Here is an 18,009-nt window from a genome sequence, read left to right on the forward strand (position 1 = left end):
ATTGGGAGATTCTATGTCTATTCCTAACAAGTACAGAGACAGCTTCCTTTTAGAAAGGAAGTGTTTATTTTTGATATGCAGAAGATATATCTCTAAAATGGAAATTTCTCAGACTCTTAACATTTAAAGCCAAATTATAACTTGGAAGATTTACAGGACCTCTGACTGCACTGTTGTCTTAATTTTCAAAACACCCTTGTGTGCTATTTCACTTGTAAGATAAAATTGTATTTTCCATCGTAGAAATTCACTGCCATTTAGAAATGGCAGAAATTGTTTATTTTATTCAGAAATAAAGAGAAGGAATTCAACTGGAATATTATTGTGCCACCTTTGATTCAAGATCACGGACATACCTGGACATGGAACTTTCTCACACTTCTCTGTTTCACGTCCATTCCCCACACAGTTTTTCCCACCCATCTGGGGAATAGGAGAATTGCAGAGGCGGATGCGGGTGATATTTCCCACTCCACAGGTAACTGAACAGGAAGACCAGGGAGACCAGTGACTCCAGCCACCATCTTGACGTACTGCCAGAGAAAAGAGCAAAACTCAAGCAAGCAGCCCACCTGCAGCAGTAACACAAACTCACTTGTGAGGTTAGCCTTCTAATGAGCCTCTCACCACATTTGATGAATGTCCCATCTCTTTCCCACCATTTCACTTACAAAGTCCAACACACCAGCTCAGGTAGTCAAGAACAGCTTTCTTAGGAATTTCAGTAACCAATGTATGACTAACAACTATGTCAGACATTTTACTTAAAAATAAACTTTTCCAATGAAACAAACCCTTGTTCAAAATGCACATTGGGACATCTAGCAGTCTCAGCTGCTAGATATTGCCTTAGGTACTACATTAGCCTGGATATCACAGGTACTTGCAATAGCGTTAACTACACTTCTGGAATATCATCGTTGTAAGCACCTTAAATATAAAAGCAGTTTGATATTTTGCAGAAATCTTCCATGATTACTGTATTCCTAAACACAGCTAAGTTAATGGAATGAATGACAGACATAAACACAGCCTTGCATATCACGTTTACAAAGTGTTGTCTCCAAGCTGAGTCCAAGCGAAAGACTCCATAATGTTAAAGAAAGGATCACTCATCTTTTTTTTTTTTTAACATAGCTGAGCCCAGAATGTACATACCTATTAAATTGTCAGGAAAGGGAGGAATATTTGAAAGGGCAAAATTGGCAAAAAATCTAATGACAGCTACGTTAATTGTGCATATAGGATTTCTCAAGTACATACAGTCCTGACTACACTTGGTTTAGCTTTGAGATACCCCAAAGAAGCTTTTAAAAAGGAAAAAAGGTATTACTTACTGCGATGGTCACATTTCTTAAAGCTGCACATCCTTGTTTGGATGTGTGGGCCTGTACAAGCACTCCTGGTGACATCACATGACCTCCCTCGCATCTGTGTCCCAGAGCCACACGTAACTGAGCACTTTGTCCAGTCTGACCACGGTGACCAGCCCTCCTCACTGTCATCAGCTGCAGAGCAAAAGGTAAGAAAAAGTGCTTAGCTTTGAAAGTTGCTCTCTTACCCTATTTAGAAGATATTCTCTTCTCTTTTTCTGAAGAATATGCACTTCAACATTTAGATCTACTTTTCTAATTTTGCGTTCCCAAGCTGCCACTGACATTATGGAATTATGGTGTAATATAATGAGAGGTTAGGCTCAGATAAGAATCCTGGATCTTCATGAACTTGTGTGCAGTGTGCTTGCACGAAGCATTGATCTTTGAAGGAAGAACATCTTATCTCTAGAATGGACTGAGCCAAAACCTGAATCCTTTGGCTTCAGAACACAGGTCAGTATGATGAGATGTGGCCCCACCTTTGAAAGGTGCATAATGGTGAACATGATCAAGAGCTCATTGTATGAATAAGCCCTATGCTCTGAATTGGGAAATATGACTGGGAAGAAGCATGCTTTTAACATTTTATGTCCAAGGTAGCTAAACAGGTTATCATCTTAATTCTAAGCAACCAATATAATCAATGAAGACAGATCGAGTCCTTCAGAGGCTAACTTCAAGTACCCAAGTTACTTTGTAAGATCTTTGTATATATAAGAGTTCTATATTTGATCTTACCTGCCTTGACATCTTACTTCTTTTGAACTTTGAAAAACACTACTAGTGATTTTAAATAATGCCAAAGACTATTTATCTTTCTCCTCAGCTAAATACTCACAGTGAGAGCAGACTGGACAGCATTCACCTTCAACAAAAGCTGGATCAGCACAGGAGACTGCTGGGCAGGTGATTTGATTGCACACAATTTTGGAATCCTACAGGCAAAAAAACCAATTTACTGATTTATGCTCACAGAGAGGTAAATGAAGGTGGGCATCTGGGGAAGTTTCATGTGTGGAAATGCTTTGATTTGTTCTATCATGAATATGGGGACTACTTTTTATAAATGTCATTAACATGGATAGTTGAGCTTGAACTCCATTTCTGCAGAGAAGAATATTTCCAAAACCTTACCTGGCAAATGCACTTGGTGCAGCTATCCACAATCCAGCTTTCATTATCTGCAAAGACACGGCCATCCTGCCAGCAAACTGGTTGGTTCTTCAGCGTTTTGTTAGGCCCAATCAGTTCCCACATAATTTGGTTCTCTTCAGACTAGAAGATGAAGTTAATGAAAACAAATTGTATGTCGTTTCATAACCAAACTGTTTTAAATAGACAAAACTGAGACATAACTGGACTTAATTCTTCCATTAAAAATGTATTTTTATATATTTATGTACATAAAGAAGATTATCTTAAGTATTGCAGTCCTGCATAACAATTCTTCTAGCAATGGTGCAGAATCACACATTATTAGGGGAAATCTGTTCTTAGCCATTTTGCTTTCCTCTAGTACAGCTTATCTTTAGGTGAGAAGACTTTACTCCTGACACATACAGCATGCTAATAAAATTCCTTCAGAAATAATTAGCCAATTCAGAAAAAGAAGAGGGGCAGACTTCAGCAAAACATCACCATCATACTACAACTATGAAAATCCCGTACATTTACTTGCAGTTTAGGTATCTCATGGAGCCACTTACTGATGAATTCATAAATGGTGTAAACATGGTAATAAGGCTTTAACAGTGTGCAAGCAAGGTTGGGATTGCTAGCTTTCAGTTTCCAAACCCTAGAAGGATATCCCTCGTGTATGAGTGCATGTGTGTGTGCTCTTTTAAACTCAGTCTGTGAAAACCAAGCCTTGATTAGAGTGTTATTCTCAAGAACTACCAAACTAGTCTCAGCGAAAAGAGGGCATCTTTACATATATGTAGATATACTAACAAGTCTTCACTTGTTATACAGAAATCTCTATTAAATGGCCCAGCATAAAAGAAGGAAGGAAAGAGCCCTGCACAGCAGACCTCTGTCAGTGCTCCAGACTTGCAGGTACCTACCACTTTTTGGAGGTTATCAGCCAAGTTGTTGACCACGATGCGCAGGCCGGTGAGCTCTGTGAACATCGATCCCAGCTCTTCACAGGAGCGGTCACAGAACTCGGCCTTCTCTGCTTTCTCACCCACGTACTCGGTTGTGACAGCAGGGCTCAAGTGAAGGATTTCAGTGCTCTCGTTGATGGTGTTCACTTCAGCTGGCAGAAAGAGAATGAAAGAGAGGAGCATATACAAAGCTCTTCCACAGATTGCAGATTCCTGCTGAAATCACAGATTGGCACCCATGGGCAGGGTTTAAACACATCTATTTTGGCACAGCTTCATGCTTATTATACCCATGAATAAAAGAGGGGTTAGATGTCAGCTGGTTCCAATTATAGGCTTTCCCTTTTCAAAATTAAGAGCTAAGCTGTGTCTCACGTGGCCCTCACTTCAAAATTGTTGGCACTGCAACACATTCATTTATGAAGAAGGCTAACAAAAGGACACATTATCAAAAAAGCAAACCTATTTTATCCACTCAGACATAAGAGGTTTCAGGTTTTTTCATAACTATCACATTTCCTCAAGGCAGAGAAAAAGGCAGGAGAGTTTCCTTGCAGAAAGTTGTTGTCCTTGTTCTGTCCATAAATTCCATGGTTGGATCAAATTTGGACCCTTATGCAATGTACACCAGATTTTGGGCTGCTCTATATTGCACTGCCCAGTGTTAAGCTTGGAGGAGCTGTTATAAAAATAGTTTCTTTCTGAAGAGAAATGGAGGTCAAGCTAAGATCAGACAGATTATTTGATTTGTCACTCCAAACACTCCTCCAAAAGGCAGATTGTAATTAAAACAGAACTTTGCATGCATTAGACAGGGAGAACTGGATGTGTTCTAATATAATTTTAAAAGACATCCCTGTCTACAGTAAATTCCTGAAAAAGAACATAATAGAGAGCATTATTTTAATTAATAAAAATAGTACATAGATAACTAAATAAAACAGTCTATTCTGTTAAGGGATTAAATCTCCATCAGGTAAATGTCTTGGATTCTGTGGATGCTTTCTCTAAGGATTCCATGATAAACTCACAGTTGGCATCAGCTATACAGCAATCCATACTTCCCTATCTCTTAATAAAGACTTCTTTACCAGATTTAGTGATGTTGGAATAGCTCAAGATTACCATACAGAAAAGATTCTTTTTAAATTGCTATATCTTTAGAAAGAAGAAATCAGCACAGGAACATGTGCCATAAAACTTATGCATCAAAACCCCAATACCATTCAGTGTTGACAAATCATCAAAGGTGGCAAAGCTTCAGAAATGTTACAGGCTTGATTTGATGCTTTAGCACAAAATGTAAAGTGTTATATATAAATATAAAAGGAAATGAAAACAGGACCAAAGTATTCTTAATTCATTTGGAAGGCTAAAAATAAAAGATTAAAAAAACAACCCACAGTATGACATTAAGTGATTACTTCTCAACCAAACTTAAAATTATTGGCTTGATGTGCTTCTAAATTAGCTATAAAACATCTGCCACCAGCCAAGGTCTACAAAAAGCTGTTCGCAGTTTTCCAAAGTTGAAGCAATTGTCCAGCTTCATTTTCAGGATGGGAGAAAACCACACAGCAAATCAGAACTCTCTGTGTCATAACAGTTTATTTCAGCTGCTTTTTGATTCCCTGGAAAGAATGCAATTTTCCTACCACACTGAAACATTAGATTTCTCAGATCCCCCCACAGCACTTCTCAGATCATTAATTTCATATTTTTCAAGCCAGTATGGAGTGTGCCTTGACCGGAACATTCTGAGGACATTAATAAAGTTGCAATCTCAGCAGGAAACATAAACCAAAACTATGTTAGAAGAACTAAATCCTCACTTCCTACTGGTACTTGGCAATGACTGAAAGAAGATGCCTGGGGATCACTGGGAAATCAGTTCTCTGCTGCTGGCTTCCTGCTAATTTCCTAAGGACCAGATGATTAAAATGAGAAACCATAAGAGCAAAATGTGCATCCTCTCACATATGCAAATATCATTCTGTTGATATAACTCAAGAAGGGATTTTATTGATGTACCTATGTGTGTTTTTGTCATCTTTCCTATCCAGTGCAGTGTATAAATCCTGCCTAAAGGTTTTGCAGCCACCACACTACAGACATTCTTTCCTAGCCTCAACCAAAGAGTACTCCCAAGCCACCATTTCACCATATTCACATTTCCATATTAGGCTTAAAGATACATTGGGAAAACACACTCCTGTCTCCTTTTGTGTCCTTAGGGCTGAGGGAACTTCATTGGTAACATCAGCCTTGCTGTCATGGGACATTAACACATAAATACATCATCTTAACACCTGTACTTCAGCTCAATTAGCGAGCCATCAAAATGGGAAAACATCTTGTGGTGAGTAATGTCATTCATGGCTTTTCAACTGTGGTAGCTGTCATTAGCAGCATCCCCCAAGCTTCAGTACTGGGCCCAGTGTTGTTTAAACCATCTATCAGTGACTTGGATGAAGGGGCAGATGTCTCCTCAGCAAGTTCTCTGAAGACACAAATCTGGAAGGAGTGACCAATACCCCAGAGGGCTGTGCAGACCTTCAGAAGAATCTCAATAGGCTGAAGAGATGGCCAAAGAAGAACCATTCTGCCCCTCTCCTCATCCTCACCCAGATCTGCAGTGCTGTGTCCAATTCTAGGCTCTTCAGTAAAAGAAAGATAGGGAACTCCTAGATTGGGTCCAGTCACGGACTTCAAAATTAATTAAGGGACTGGAGCTTCCCTCTCATGAGGAAAGGCTGAGGGAGCTGGGCGTGTTCAGCCTCAAAAAGAGACAACTGAGAGGGGACCTCATCAAGGTGTATAAATATCTAAAGAGGATGGAACCAGGCTTTATGGTGGCACCAAGCAATAGGACAAGAGGCAGTGGGCAGAAACTGATGCACAGGAAGTTCCACCGAAATAAGAGGAAGAACTTCTTCACTGTGTGGGTGACCAAGCACTGGAATAGTTGCCCAGAGAGTAGAGTCTCCCTCACTGGAGGTATTCAAGATGTTCAAGAATCATCTGGACACAATCCTGTGCCACGTGCTCTTGGATGATCCTGCTTGAGCAGGGAGGTTACAGTGATGATGCCCTGTGGTCCTTTTCAACCTGACACAGTCCATGAGTATGTAATTAAGCTGGATGGGCAATGTTAGAATCTGATATGCACATGAAAAACCTCTCAAGTAATTTTGATGGCCTCACCGTGCTATTAGTTCCTTTTTGTTACTGCACAAGAAATTTCCATTTTGTAGTGCTCTCCTGGTGTTGCAAAGTAAAAGCAAAAATACTGTGAATTGAGTTATTTGCTAAATAATTTCCAGGAAGGATAAAACAAAAACCCCAAATCCGTATAATTTATAGAACTGAAAATGTGGCAATTGACATGTGATAAAAATACATTAAGAAAATATTATTTGTTAGTTATCAGCAACTGTACAAAAATTCCTCTTAAGGTGTGTACTAGCATGAAGAATTCAATTATTTCTTTAGGCTCCCATTGGTTTCCTTTTCATAGTATAGGTACAGTAACATCCCATTTCTTCTTGGTGATACTTCAAAACATTTAGTATTCCTTTGAAGAAGTCAAGATCTGCTATGGTTTAATTTCTGGGTTTTGCATAAATAAGGAAAAAATTGAGTTCAATCTGCTTAACTGTATGTCACATATTTTAGCAAAGTAACAGAAATAATGGCATTTCAGGTGGCAGGAGTTTCAAACAAAACCCTGAAGTCCTGCCTTGTGCACCTACAACATTCCTCTGACAGATTGAGCTGGCTCTGATTCTTGACTGAGCCTTTGTCAGCTAGAAGCACTGGGAAGTAAAACAGTCACCATCTCCTATGAGCTTGAGTACAAAACCTTAGCACATATTTGACAAACAATCCTAATTCTTTTATGTGGAATCCACTACACTCATACACAGAGTGCTCCCCTCCTGGCAGGGTAAGCATGAACTGGACTAACAATGACACATGTCAGCCCATAACACACATGCCTTCCATATCTCTTCCTTTGATTTCTTATTTTCCTGAGGTTGTTTTGATTAACAATATTTTGGGAGTCACACCCAAAGCCTCTTTCAGTCAAAGGTATTGCCAAGGAACTAAGTGTCTTTAAGAATGGCAGACTAGTTTGTGGGCCCATTGACAGTCAGCAGCAGAATTCAGAACCAACACCACCTGTCTTGCATGCAAAGAATTGCAGAAAACTCATGTAAGAAAATATATATTTTCCTACATATGCTTTTTCCCCTTCAATTTCTACTAATTTATTGCTTAACATTTTTTCCCCCCTTAAAAACAGAGTCTTAGAGTTATAAACCTAAGTACTGAACTAAAATAATAGGCTAGAGAGTAGAAATGACATCTTATAAACATATAAGTTCCCATTATCACCAAAAAGCAACTCATTCTCCGTTTCATTTCAAAGGGATCTGTTGCATGGTTTTAGGACAATATTTCATGACTGACGTTTCTAATTTTCAGATTCAACTGAACAGTATTAACAAGACAACAAAAGCCTTACTTGACTGGCTTCTCTGGCATCCTTTCTTACGCAGAACATCCTCTATTGAAGTATCAAAGATTAACTGAATATTTTGCAAAAGACCCTGTAATAATAATTTTAAAAAGCAATTAAAAGCAGTAAGATCAATTTTTGAGTAACTAATAACTGATCAGTCTTAATTCCATGCTACTGACTGGATTCAGACATAAGCAAATACATAAAAAAAAAAAAACTATCTATAAGGCATTAAACCTAACACACAGAAAAAAAAAGTGGTTATAGCTTTGTTATATACAATTTCAGTATTATAAACCACAAAACCAGGTATGTTCTGAAACATGTCATAATAAAAGATATTAATCTGCTACAAGCTCAAATCTCCATTTTCATAGTGAATTTTAGACTTGTCATAGGGTCAAATCCAGCTTTCTTGCACCATCACACTTCCATCCTTAGCCAGTCATTCCCATGCACCATAGCTCATTGCTTCCTCAGCTGTGCTGACACTACTCTGAGACAACACTCTAAAACCAGACTGGGATCTTTTCACTTGGGTAAAAAAAAAAAAACAAAAACCTCAAAGAAGAAAGAAAATTAATTAATTAAGTAAAAATCATATTGTTTCAGTGAGCCATTTAATGGTACAGCTTCAGAACCAGTTGTATGAGCACTACTCTCAGGGAGGCAGGAATGGAGAGGCTGTGGGCAAGAACTTCTGAAGTTCCTGCCAAAATTGGTCATCCCATGGAGCCAAACTCCAGGAGGTCAGGCTCTGGCTGAAAACTAGATGGCACAACATGATGAAAAAGAAAGGGCTTTTTGAAATTTTTGGAGCCCTGAGTTCAAGTCTGACTTCACCTGTGACTGAAAAGAAGCCACCCTTAAAGCAGTTGGGCCAGATCACATCACTAGATTATATGAGGCAGAAGGTCATTTTCATTTGATAGGAAAAACAGACAGCTTATAATTGCTGCACCTCAAATGTTTTCCACAAAACGAAAAATAATCTCATTTACAGGACTGATCAAAAATAGAATTATATTTCTTTTTTTCTAATTTTTCCTCTTTTTAAAATTTAAATTGAAAAGAAACATTCAAAATAGCAAACCAGGATGTTCTGTTACAGGAGGGACCAACACCACGTGCTTTAGCTCCATTAAAAATTCTGGTTTTTCTTCTTCTTTCAAATAAAAAATAAAAATATTGACATGTTCTCATGATTTGGATATATTTCAATGGAAAAACAATTCAAGAAATTTTCAAAAAAATCTAAAAATCACTACAAAAACCCAACATCTCTAGAAGTCTTACATCTGGAGAGAAAAGGGATGGTTGCATAGGAAAGCCCAAAAATTTGGTTTTGCACACTTTTTCTGGATTTAGACTTTGCTTTGCCCTTGCTTTCAGGAACCCCAAAATCTCACAAAAGAAATCCGTCAACTAATAAAAGCACACTCTACTTCGGAACACCTGTGACCCCATCCAATCCAAGAGGCATTGGGATAACAGAACTGCACCTACTGCATTTTCCCAAACTACTTGCAGTTACCTTCTTACCACACGAGAGACCCCAGCCTCAGCAGGTCACCTACCCTGAAATGATTCTCCCGAGTGGACCCTTTCGCCACGTACAGCCTGCTGCTCTCTGCTTTCAGCTGCTCATAGAAAGGCTCCTCCAGGATGAAGCTGTCAATAAGGTCACAGCCAACATAGAGGTTGTAGTTCTCCCCTGTTATCTGCACGGTGAGGTTCTTCCACTGTGAGTCAGCAAGGTCCACGTCTTCCAGGGAAATCACGTTCTGGAAGCCATCCACCCAATAGATGAGGTCCAGGGTGTTGGCCCGGCCATTGGAAATGATCTCAAACTGCCTCTCACTGATGCCGGGACCCTCTAAAGCAAGGACAGTGCCTCTAGATTGCCTGTCCTGCCTCAGGGTGGCTGAAAGGATAAAGCCCTCATTCTGCCGTATTAGTTTTATGATCTTTTTTAGTTTCTCCGGTTTACATGGAGGTATATGGTCAAACCGAATGAAACGATATGCTGGCGTGGCGGGGTCTGGGCCCCGGAACACCTTTGCTCCGATTGTCTTTCGGTTTATGTTACTGACTTGAAGTAAATCAAAGGTAGTCTCCTCTTCCTTGTCACCATCTGAAAAAGTTAACAGTGTGTGACAATGTGTCTACAAAAAGCCTTACAAGAAACAGCTCTGTACAGTACACTTAGTAACTGTGATTATATGACAGACATCAAGGACCAGCAGAGTAAACCCAGTACTTTCCTGCCTCCACAAATGGAACTGTTCCTACAAGCAGGCAAGTGAATCCTATTTTCTACGTGATATTTTCATTTTACCTGACAATTCTCTCCTTCTGTGCATGCAAATACTTTTGATTATATGCTTATACATATGGTTTCATATTTTATGGCATTATATAGTACATACTTGCACATATATATGTATGATCTAAATGCCTACACACGGATGCATGTAGCAATTTATTCATTAAGTATTTTTAATATATATGAATGGATAAGGAATTTGAGGCAATTTCTATATTTTGATCATCAGACAGCAGAAAATCAAATTATGAGAATCCATGTGCCTACCCAATGACCCAAAAAAAAAGAGATTTTCTTTTTAAAGACTGCAACCAAGAAAGATGTAAATGAGAGTCTGGCACTGTGCCAATTTGTATTCTACTAATATTTGGTCTGTAGGAGTCTATTTCTTTACCTCTATATTTTTTAAATGTTCATCTCTATGATTCTGTTTATGTTACTTTCACCATACATTTCCACCACACAGAAAAGTATAACATCAATTATTTCTGGGATTATATACATATTAACCAAAAATTTCTAAAGAAAGCAATTTTGAGATATAGTGAGAAATCTTCATTTAGCACTGGCAAGGTATATCTACCAAAAATACCCCAGGCACTTCTAAAACATCCTTTGTGATTACTTTGCTCAATGGTTCAAGTAAGCCAACACTTTACAACTTTTAACTTTGGGAGTTATTCTGTATCCAGTTAAGAAGTGTCTGAACTTACCCTGAGCATTTGAGGAAAGCCACAGGGTTATCGAGACAGCAAGCCACAACAACCCTCTCCTCTTCAGCATAACTCCTATGTATAAACCAAAAAGTAGCAAGTATTAGGGAAATTATATTTATCAACTATCAATAGTGCAATTTTCCTCATAAAATGCCATAAACAGCAACTATATATATAATCAGAATTTTTATTTTGACTGATTCTTGTAACACTTATCCTGGGTCTTTTCTTGATGGCAGAAGTATAATGTGACATCAGGTGAAGGGAAGAGGAATTTTAAAAGTTAAAGATCTTTTTATGGAAATGTCCATAAAACAATGTTACCTTAATAAAAAGGAAAGACACACAGAAAAGATACAATATTATTTTCTTAATGAAATTTCATTAGCTGGCATAGAGACCATATGACACTACAAGAGACACAGCTTATTGCTAGCACATCTTTACTTTGGAGCACAATATTCAGCCAAAAATCCTTGTAGGATAATGAGATCTAAACTAGATGATGATTCTGAGTAATAGGGGTACTTTTCAATACTTTTTTCAGTGCCATGATATAAACTCCTCTCTTTCCATAAATATATGTATATACACACAATCCTCTGTACCCAACCGTAGCTGGATAAAGTGACTCTTACCGTGATGCCGGGTTTGCCCTGTAGCACTGTGCAGTTATAAACCACATAATTGCATCTCCATATGTGTCTCAGCTCACAATGAATGGAGCAGAAGCATTCTCCGGAATGTGCAAAAATCCAGTTCTCTGGGTACAGCCAAATAACTTCAGCACTGCCAACTCCACACACTATTGCAAGGACTCAGGGATGCCGCCAGCGCTCCCTGTCTACATTTTCTTTGTTCTACGAGGAACTCTTATTACCTGGCATCCCCAGGGTACCACCGCTACAGCCAACTACGGGCAGCCGCCGGGACGCCTCTCTCACCTCTCGAACCCGGCGGATCCCGGCGGGACAGACCCTGCCTGGGCGGCGGCGGGGCTGCTGCGGGCAGGTGCCGCACACACCGCCTGCCCCGCGGCTGCTCCCCTATCCCCGCACCCCGAGCCCCCGCGGGATCGGCAGCGGGGCGACCGCCCGGGGCGAGCTCCGAGCGGGCGGAGAGCATCCTCTGCCCCCCGAGCTTGCTTCGCGGCGGGCACGGCACCTCCCCGCCTGGCGCCTCACCTGGCATCGGGGAGCCGGCGGTGCGCTGGGGCTCTGCGGGGAGAGGCCGGTCCGGAGCGGAGCGCGATGCGATCGATGCGCTGCTGCCGACACCGTCGCAAGTCCCTCCACGGCACCGCGCCCCGCGCCGACGCCTTTATGGGCTGCGGGCCGGGCCCCGCTGTCAATCAGCGGCGCCGGGGCGCGCCCCCGGCTCGCTCCTCCGCGGCGGTGACATAAACCCCCGCCGCCCCCTCCCCACCTCGCCTACCTGCGGGGCCATCGCCGGCCCGGCCCGCCCCGGCGGGCGGTGCAGGGGCGGTGCGCGGGGCGGGCCGGGCGGCAGCGGCCTCCCCGTGGGGAGCGGAGCGGCGCGGAAGGGCGGGGACGGCAGCCCGGCCCAGCCCGGCCCGCCGTCCCGTCGGTGTGGCGGGGGCCGAGCGCGGCAGAGCCCCCGGGAGGCGGCGCCAGGCCCCGCGGCCGGGCCGGAGCGCGGCCGGAGCCGCCGTCGGGCCGAGCCCGGCCCGGTCCCTGCGGGCGAGAAGCGCGTCCTTGGCCCCTCCGGCCGGCCCGGCTCTCCCGGGGACACTTGTCGCTTGAGAGCTCTCTTTTCCTGCCGCCACCGCGGCAAAACCCGGCCTTCTGGAGGGCTCAGTTCTCTCATTTTTATCCTTTTTTAATTGTACAACAGCCCAGAGCCGAGACGTGCCCCGTCCCCTGGTCAGTCGGCAAAGTGCTCGCTGGATGCCAGCCAGCAGCTCCTCAAGTGAGCCCAGCACCTCGGTCCCGCTCTTCTGCGCCAGAAGCACCATCCCCTTTCATTCCCTGGAAGGCGTTGAGGGCTTACTGAAGTGTGCTCCTTGTGGAGGAAGCCTTGGCTCGGGGCTAGTGAAAGCGGCACGCAAGAATCCTCACTCTTAGGCTGATCCTAGTCACTTTAGGAGAACTGGGAACTATCTCCACAAGCAAGGACTCCCGTCACAACCATTGGATTTTAAAGGTCAGCATGCTGAGGAACAGCCAGCACAGCTTCCAGCATCACGTTCCAAAGGGAGCAGGAGGATGGATCCCTGTAGCAGGTCTACACATAGAACCTGCTGTGACATGCAGATACATTTCAGAAGTGAAAGGAGAAGATCATGATCTCAGCTGCTGAGTCCTGAGCTGGGGTTGCAGAATATCTGAGAATATCTGTGAAAGAATCCTGCAGCTGTTGTGAAGATGCATGGATTTCGCTCAGTTGCCCAGAGAATCCAAGAAATGTAGCCCTTTCAAATGCATAGGTGGACAAACTTCACAAATCTTAACACACACACAAAAAAAAAAAAAAAAAAAAGAGAACCAACCAAACAAAAAAACAAATCCCCCCCCCAAAAAAAACAAAAATGAAAACAAAAAAAAAACCAGCACAGAAACCCATTAACTTTGCCCATCACAATTTGAAATTCCAATAGAAAAAGGTGTTGATATTTCAGAGCTCAGAAGACTTCAAAAGGCTCAATCTATCACTACAGCAGAAAATGCCAATGCAAGCACTGCTCCCTTTCCGTTTGCCATGGAAGCTCCTTCCAACTTGGCTGGCCTTGGCCTTGCAGGGTAGCAGGAGCCAAGGAGCCTTCCCCTTTCTCACAGGGTCCAGGGGACTGAGCCAACATAGGAGGGAGAGGGCTTTTTTGTCTTCCTAAGACATTTGGTTTTCAGTTTTGCAAAACCACAAGAATTTAAAAAAATAGCTAATGGTGTTCACAAAACCTCAAATTCTAGTGGGTTTACTCATTCCCCCTGCTATATTAAGACTTAGTCTTTATATCTATATATGTAGCTGTATGGTGTGTTTTCCACTAGATTCAACTGTGCTGGGATAACTCCCATCAGGAAGCTGCTCTGGGATTACAGCTGGAGAAGAGAATGCAGCAAAGTGTTTAAGAGACCAAGAAGGTATCTTTGAAATAGTTTCATGAATTAATTGCACATTTATATGGAGGGCCTTTTTACAATAGAAATTTTTAAGTCAATAAAATAACAATAAAGGGCCAAATTTTAACCAGCTGCCTCATAGCAAATCTTTCCTTTCCATCTCTGAGTGTTATAGGAATGAAGAATTGATAGCATATTGTTTTGAGCTGAGTGGTTTGTATATAGGATGATAACCTTTGAAAAGACAGTTTTGATTGTAGTTTTTCCACAACCATGGAAATGCTTACTTGCTCACTTTCCCCTGGCCACCTTGGAAGAGGTAAACATCTTCTTTCCAAGATTCCTGATGGAAAATCTCAAAGAAACAAATATGCACTCTGCTTTCCGCAGCGAGCCAATGTACACAGGCAAACATTAGAATAACATTCATGTGTCTCAATTTACCTGATTTTTCAGTGAACAATGGTAGTTAGAGAGATTGTGAAGTCAGATTTGCTAACATATAGGAACACAACTGAGGTAACAGTAGATATCATACAGATGGTTTTTCTGTTTTACCTTTCACTGCATTTTGCTTCAGACCAGCATATCAGACATGAGCACAGGTCCTTAATTTCTCATCTCTGTGTACCTCCCTTTGTGGGACACATATTGAGAAAGTAAGAAAATTACAGCCTGAAAAATATTCCAGGCTGGAGCTTTTCAGCTCTGTTCCCAGCCGATAAGCTGGTCCAGCTCAAGGCTAGGGAGAATTTCTCCCAGGGTGATAATTTGGTCAAAATAAAAAGGAATTAATAACAAGATAGAACACCTATTGTGGTGCATGACCAGGCCCTGGGAATGGGGTGTCTTCTCTCTGAACCAACCTTTTCTCTACTCTTGGAATTGTGAGTCATGCTATAAAACCAAGTGTGTTTCTGAATAAACTTGTCTCTTTCTTCCTATCATGAAAGATGACCATATAGCTGTGCATCTTATTTCTGCCACACTTAAAGGGTTAAAACCCCATTCCATGGCTACACCCTTTGCCTTTTTCAGTTTACTGTTTTCCTTCTGTATCAGCGCTAGGGACCTTCCATTTTGGATCATGTAAACATCATACAAGGTAACTTACATTACTGAAAATCACTGGGGAATGTCAGGATTCTCATATGGCACTATCTCAGAAAGAACTGATTTGATGGATTTCCTCCACCAAATATTCCATGGTTTTGCCTAGGACTTTTTCATTGACATTCTGACTTAGGTTGACTTTGGGGAAGACTTGAACTCTCCTACATTAGAAGAAATCCCAATAAAGTGGAATAAGCTATACGTGCTTTTTTTTTTTTTTTTTTTTTTTTTTTTTTTTTTTTTTTTTTTTTTTTTTTTTTTTTTCTTTTACTGCTTTTCTGGTAAAATTGAAAGTTTGTGCTTTTGGCATGATCCAAAAGACAAATTCTGTGACTTTTCCTGGGTGAAATTCTGATCTTTTTTTTCCTTTTCTGACAGAAGCATGCCCACTAGTTGAAATAGATCTAGTTGCATGAACATGATGATGTCCTTCAGGTTTTATCCTGCAGTCCTGGAATTCACCTGTAAATATTCTTATAGAAAAGCTGTCAAAAAGCCATGAATAATTTTTCTTTGTTTTCTTCCTGTGGTGGAATTTGATTTTCATAATTCACTGCATTGGAGTTCCAAAACTGAATCAGGTAACTTCAGTCATTGAGTTTTTTGAATGAGCTTGTAGAGACAGGGAGAGAGACCTGAATGATTCCTATGACAACACGTTGTAAGTACTCCAGCTAAATGCAGATTTTGAGTCCTGGAATAGAATAAACAAGGGAGAGTAAACTCATCTATGATGAGGGAGAGAGGTACTTTTGACAAAGCTTTATGTATGCTTTAGTTTAAGTTCTGGTGCCAGATAAAAATGGGTATTATAATCAGGTACTTAGTCTTCTGCTCTTTGTTTCAGAAGAAGTATTTTGGGCTTGTTTTAAACCTTCCTTAAGTAATTTCCAGGTATAAAATATATCCAGGTACAAATGCTATTACATTCTGTCAGAACAAATGGCCATAGACTGCATAAGCACCAGTTGGTATGCTTTTACAATATACTTGTCAAAGAGGGAAATACTGCTACCACCCGTTTGCAGACTTTGTCTTTACTCAAAAAAACAGCTATGCACAAAAACTTGTGCAGTGGTTTCAGCAGGAAGACTGAGTTTAAAGCTAAGTCTATGTCTAAGTGTTTTTCTTCATTGCTTCCTACATGATTTAACTGGTGTCACACAATAAGTTATGGAAAGAGCCATACATAAGTGGAGCCCAAGACTCTTAACTCATGGACGGAAACTTGGATCTGGAAACCCTTTTTATTCCCTGTTCTTGCAGTACAAGAACAAGTACAAGTCTATGACAAAACAAATATCCATCTATAAACAGTTAACTGTGTCCTTAACCATTTTACAGAATTTTTGTATTCTCTCCCCACGTGAGCTGCTGAATGTATTAAGACTGCCAAGTATTTTCAGCCTCCAAAAAGGAACATTCCCCTACCAAGTGCAGTACAAATGAGCACTGAAAATTCTCTGTAAATCCCATGTTGCTGCTCTGGGTTAAAAAAACCCCAAACCTTTTACCAGATTCAGAACAGATTTATTACCCAAAGACATGCTTTTATTCAACTTTGTTACATAGTTTTGCATTCTATCACAGAAGTATTGATGTTTTCACTTACAATAGGAAAAGGTCACCAAAGCACTGACTTTTAAATAGCTAGGACTATCCTTATTATCCAGGCCGTAATATTATAATTTTCATTGTATTTCCAATACCGTGCTTTCTGTATGTCAAATGGGATTTGGTCTGTTGTATCTACATATGTTCAAAACCAACCTAGTCTCGAGGCTTTTAGATTATTTGGATTAAATCCATATTGAGAAGTAAAGCATACTGAAGCTGACAGTAGCTTTAGCTCAGAGCTAAGTGAATACAACTAAAATTACAACTTAAGTGGTCCAGCTGGATTTTAAAAGTTGTTTGGGAGAACAGATGCCATTCATTTCAGGAGGTTGTAGCGGCAAACTACTTTTGAAGACTTGGGTCTTGTTTCTTTTCATTTAGTTAGGTGAAACAAAATGCCAAATGCTTACTGAGAGCTCAATAAGCTATGTTTGAATGATCTTTGTCTAAAAATATTTTTTTATTGCAATGAGAACCATACTTTTGCTTCACCAGAATTATGATGGGTCCTTGCCTTACCTGCACGACTGCCCTGTGAAATGTGGGTTATTCCCACTGCTGCATGTGTTGACTGTTGAGGGGGCCCATCCTGAGGGGTCTTTGGGTGCAAACACAGGAGAGGACCCTTTTCCTGGCAGACATGCAGTCCCACAACCGAGGGTGCTGCCTCTGCTGTGCTTTCTCTCTCCTTCCAGCAAGGACCTGGGCATCTGAACTCTTCGCTTGGCCCCCATTTTTCTATAGGTACAGCAGGCTGGCTGGCTGACAGCAAAATATGGCCTCGCCAGGTACAGCGTGTCCCTGAAACATGGGAAACACAGAGCCTGGAGAGATTGGGAGACACAACTGGGTAGAGAAACCGAATGGAAGAAAGCTCCAAAAGGCCAAGAAAAAAAGATGTATTGAAAAGAATTTAAATTGATTGCAAAAAATTTGAAAGGCCACAGAGACCAGCCTGGGGGTTTGATATCTCTCCATATGTTCAAAACTCCCACAGATGGAGTCATGAGTCCCACAGGATGAAATGAAGAGATGAAAGAAGGCAATTCATGAAACTACTACTACTGGTTGTGTCTCTGACTGGGAGAAAGAGTGTCATTATGCTGTGGCCTGATAATGATTATGAAGATTAAAGCTGAACAAATAATTCC

At 41.1% G+C, this 18,009-nt stretch overlaps 1 protein-coding gene across 2 annotated transcripts in view; it reads right to left on the reverse strand.

Moving 5' to 3' along the window:
• Positions 1–12,358, reverse strand: part of THBS2 (thrombospondin 2) — a 32,816-nt gene extending 20,458 nt beyond the window's left edge. The window contains exons 1-9 of one of the 2 annotated variants that reach the window (XM_014875599.2): positions 12,233–12,358; positions 11,046–11,120; positions 9,584–10,140; positions 8,010–8,094; positions 3,440–3,633; positions 2,511–2,651; positions 2,215–2,311; positions 1,338–1,508; positions 357–533 (exon numbers count right to left, since the gene is read on the reverse strand). In XM_014875599.2, coding sequence (XP_014731085.2) covers positions 357–533; positions 1,338–1,508; positions 2,215–2,311; positions 2,511–2,651; positions 3,440–3,633; positions 8,010–8,094; positions 9,584–10,140; positions 11,046–11,120; positions 12,233–12,239 — 1,504 coding nt within the window. In that variant the 5' untranslated portion in view covers positions 12,240–12,358. Of the gene's footprint in view, positions 1–356; positions 534–1,337; positions 1,509–2,214; positions 2,312–2,510; positions 2,652–3,439; positions 3,634–8,009; positions 8,095–9,583; positions 10,141–11,045; positions 11,121–11,686; positions 11,708–12,232 lie in introns of those variants that run through there. The other variant, XM_088161457.1, reaches the window with a different exon arrangement.
• Between the last annotated feature and the right edge of the window lie 5,651 nt (positions 12,359–18,009).

Source organism: Sturnus vulgaris, chromosome 3 (assembly GCF_052056855.1).
Source record: "Sturnus vulgaris isolate bStuVul1 chromosome 3, bStuVul1.hap1, whole genome shotgun sequence".
NCBI classification, from domain to species: domain Eukaryota; kingdom Metazoa; phylum Chordata; class Aves; order Passeriformes; family Sturnidae; genus Sturnus; species Sturnus vulgaris.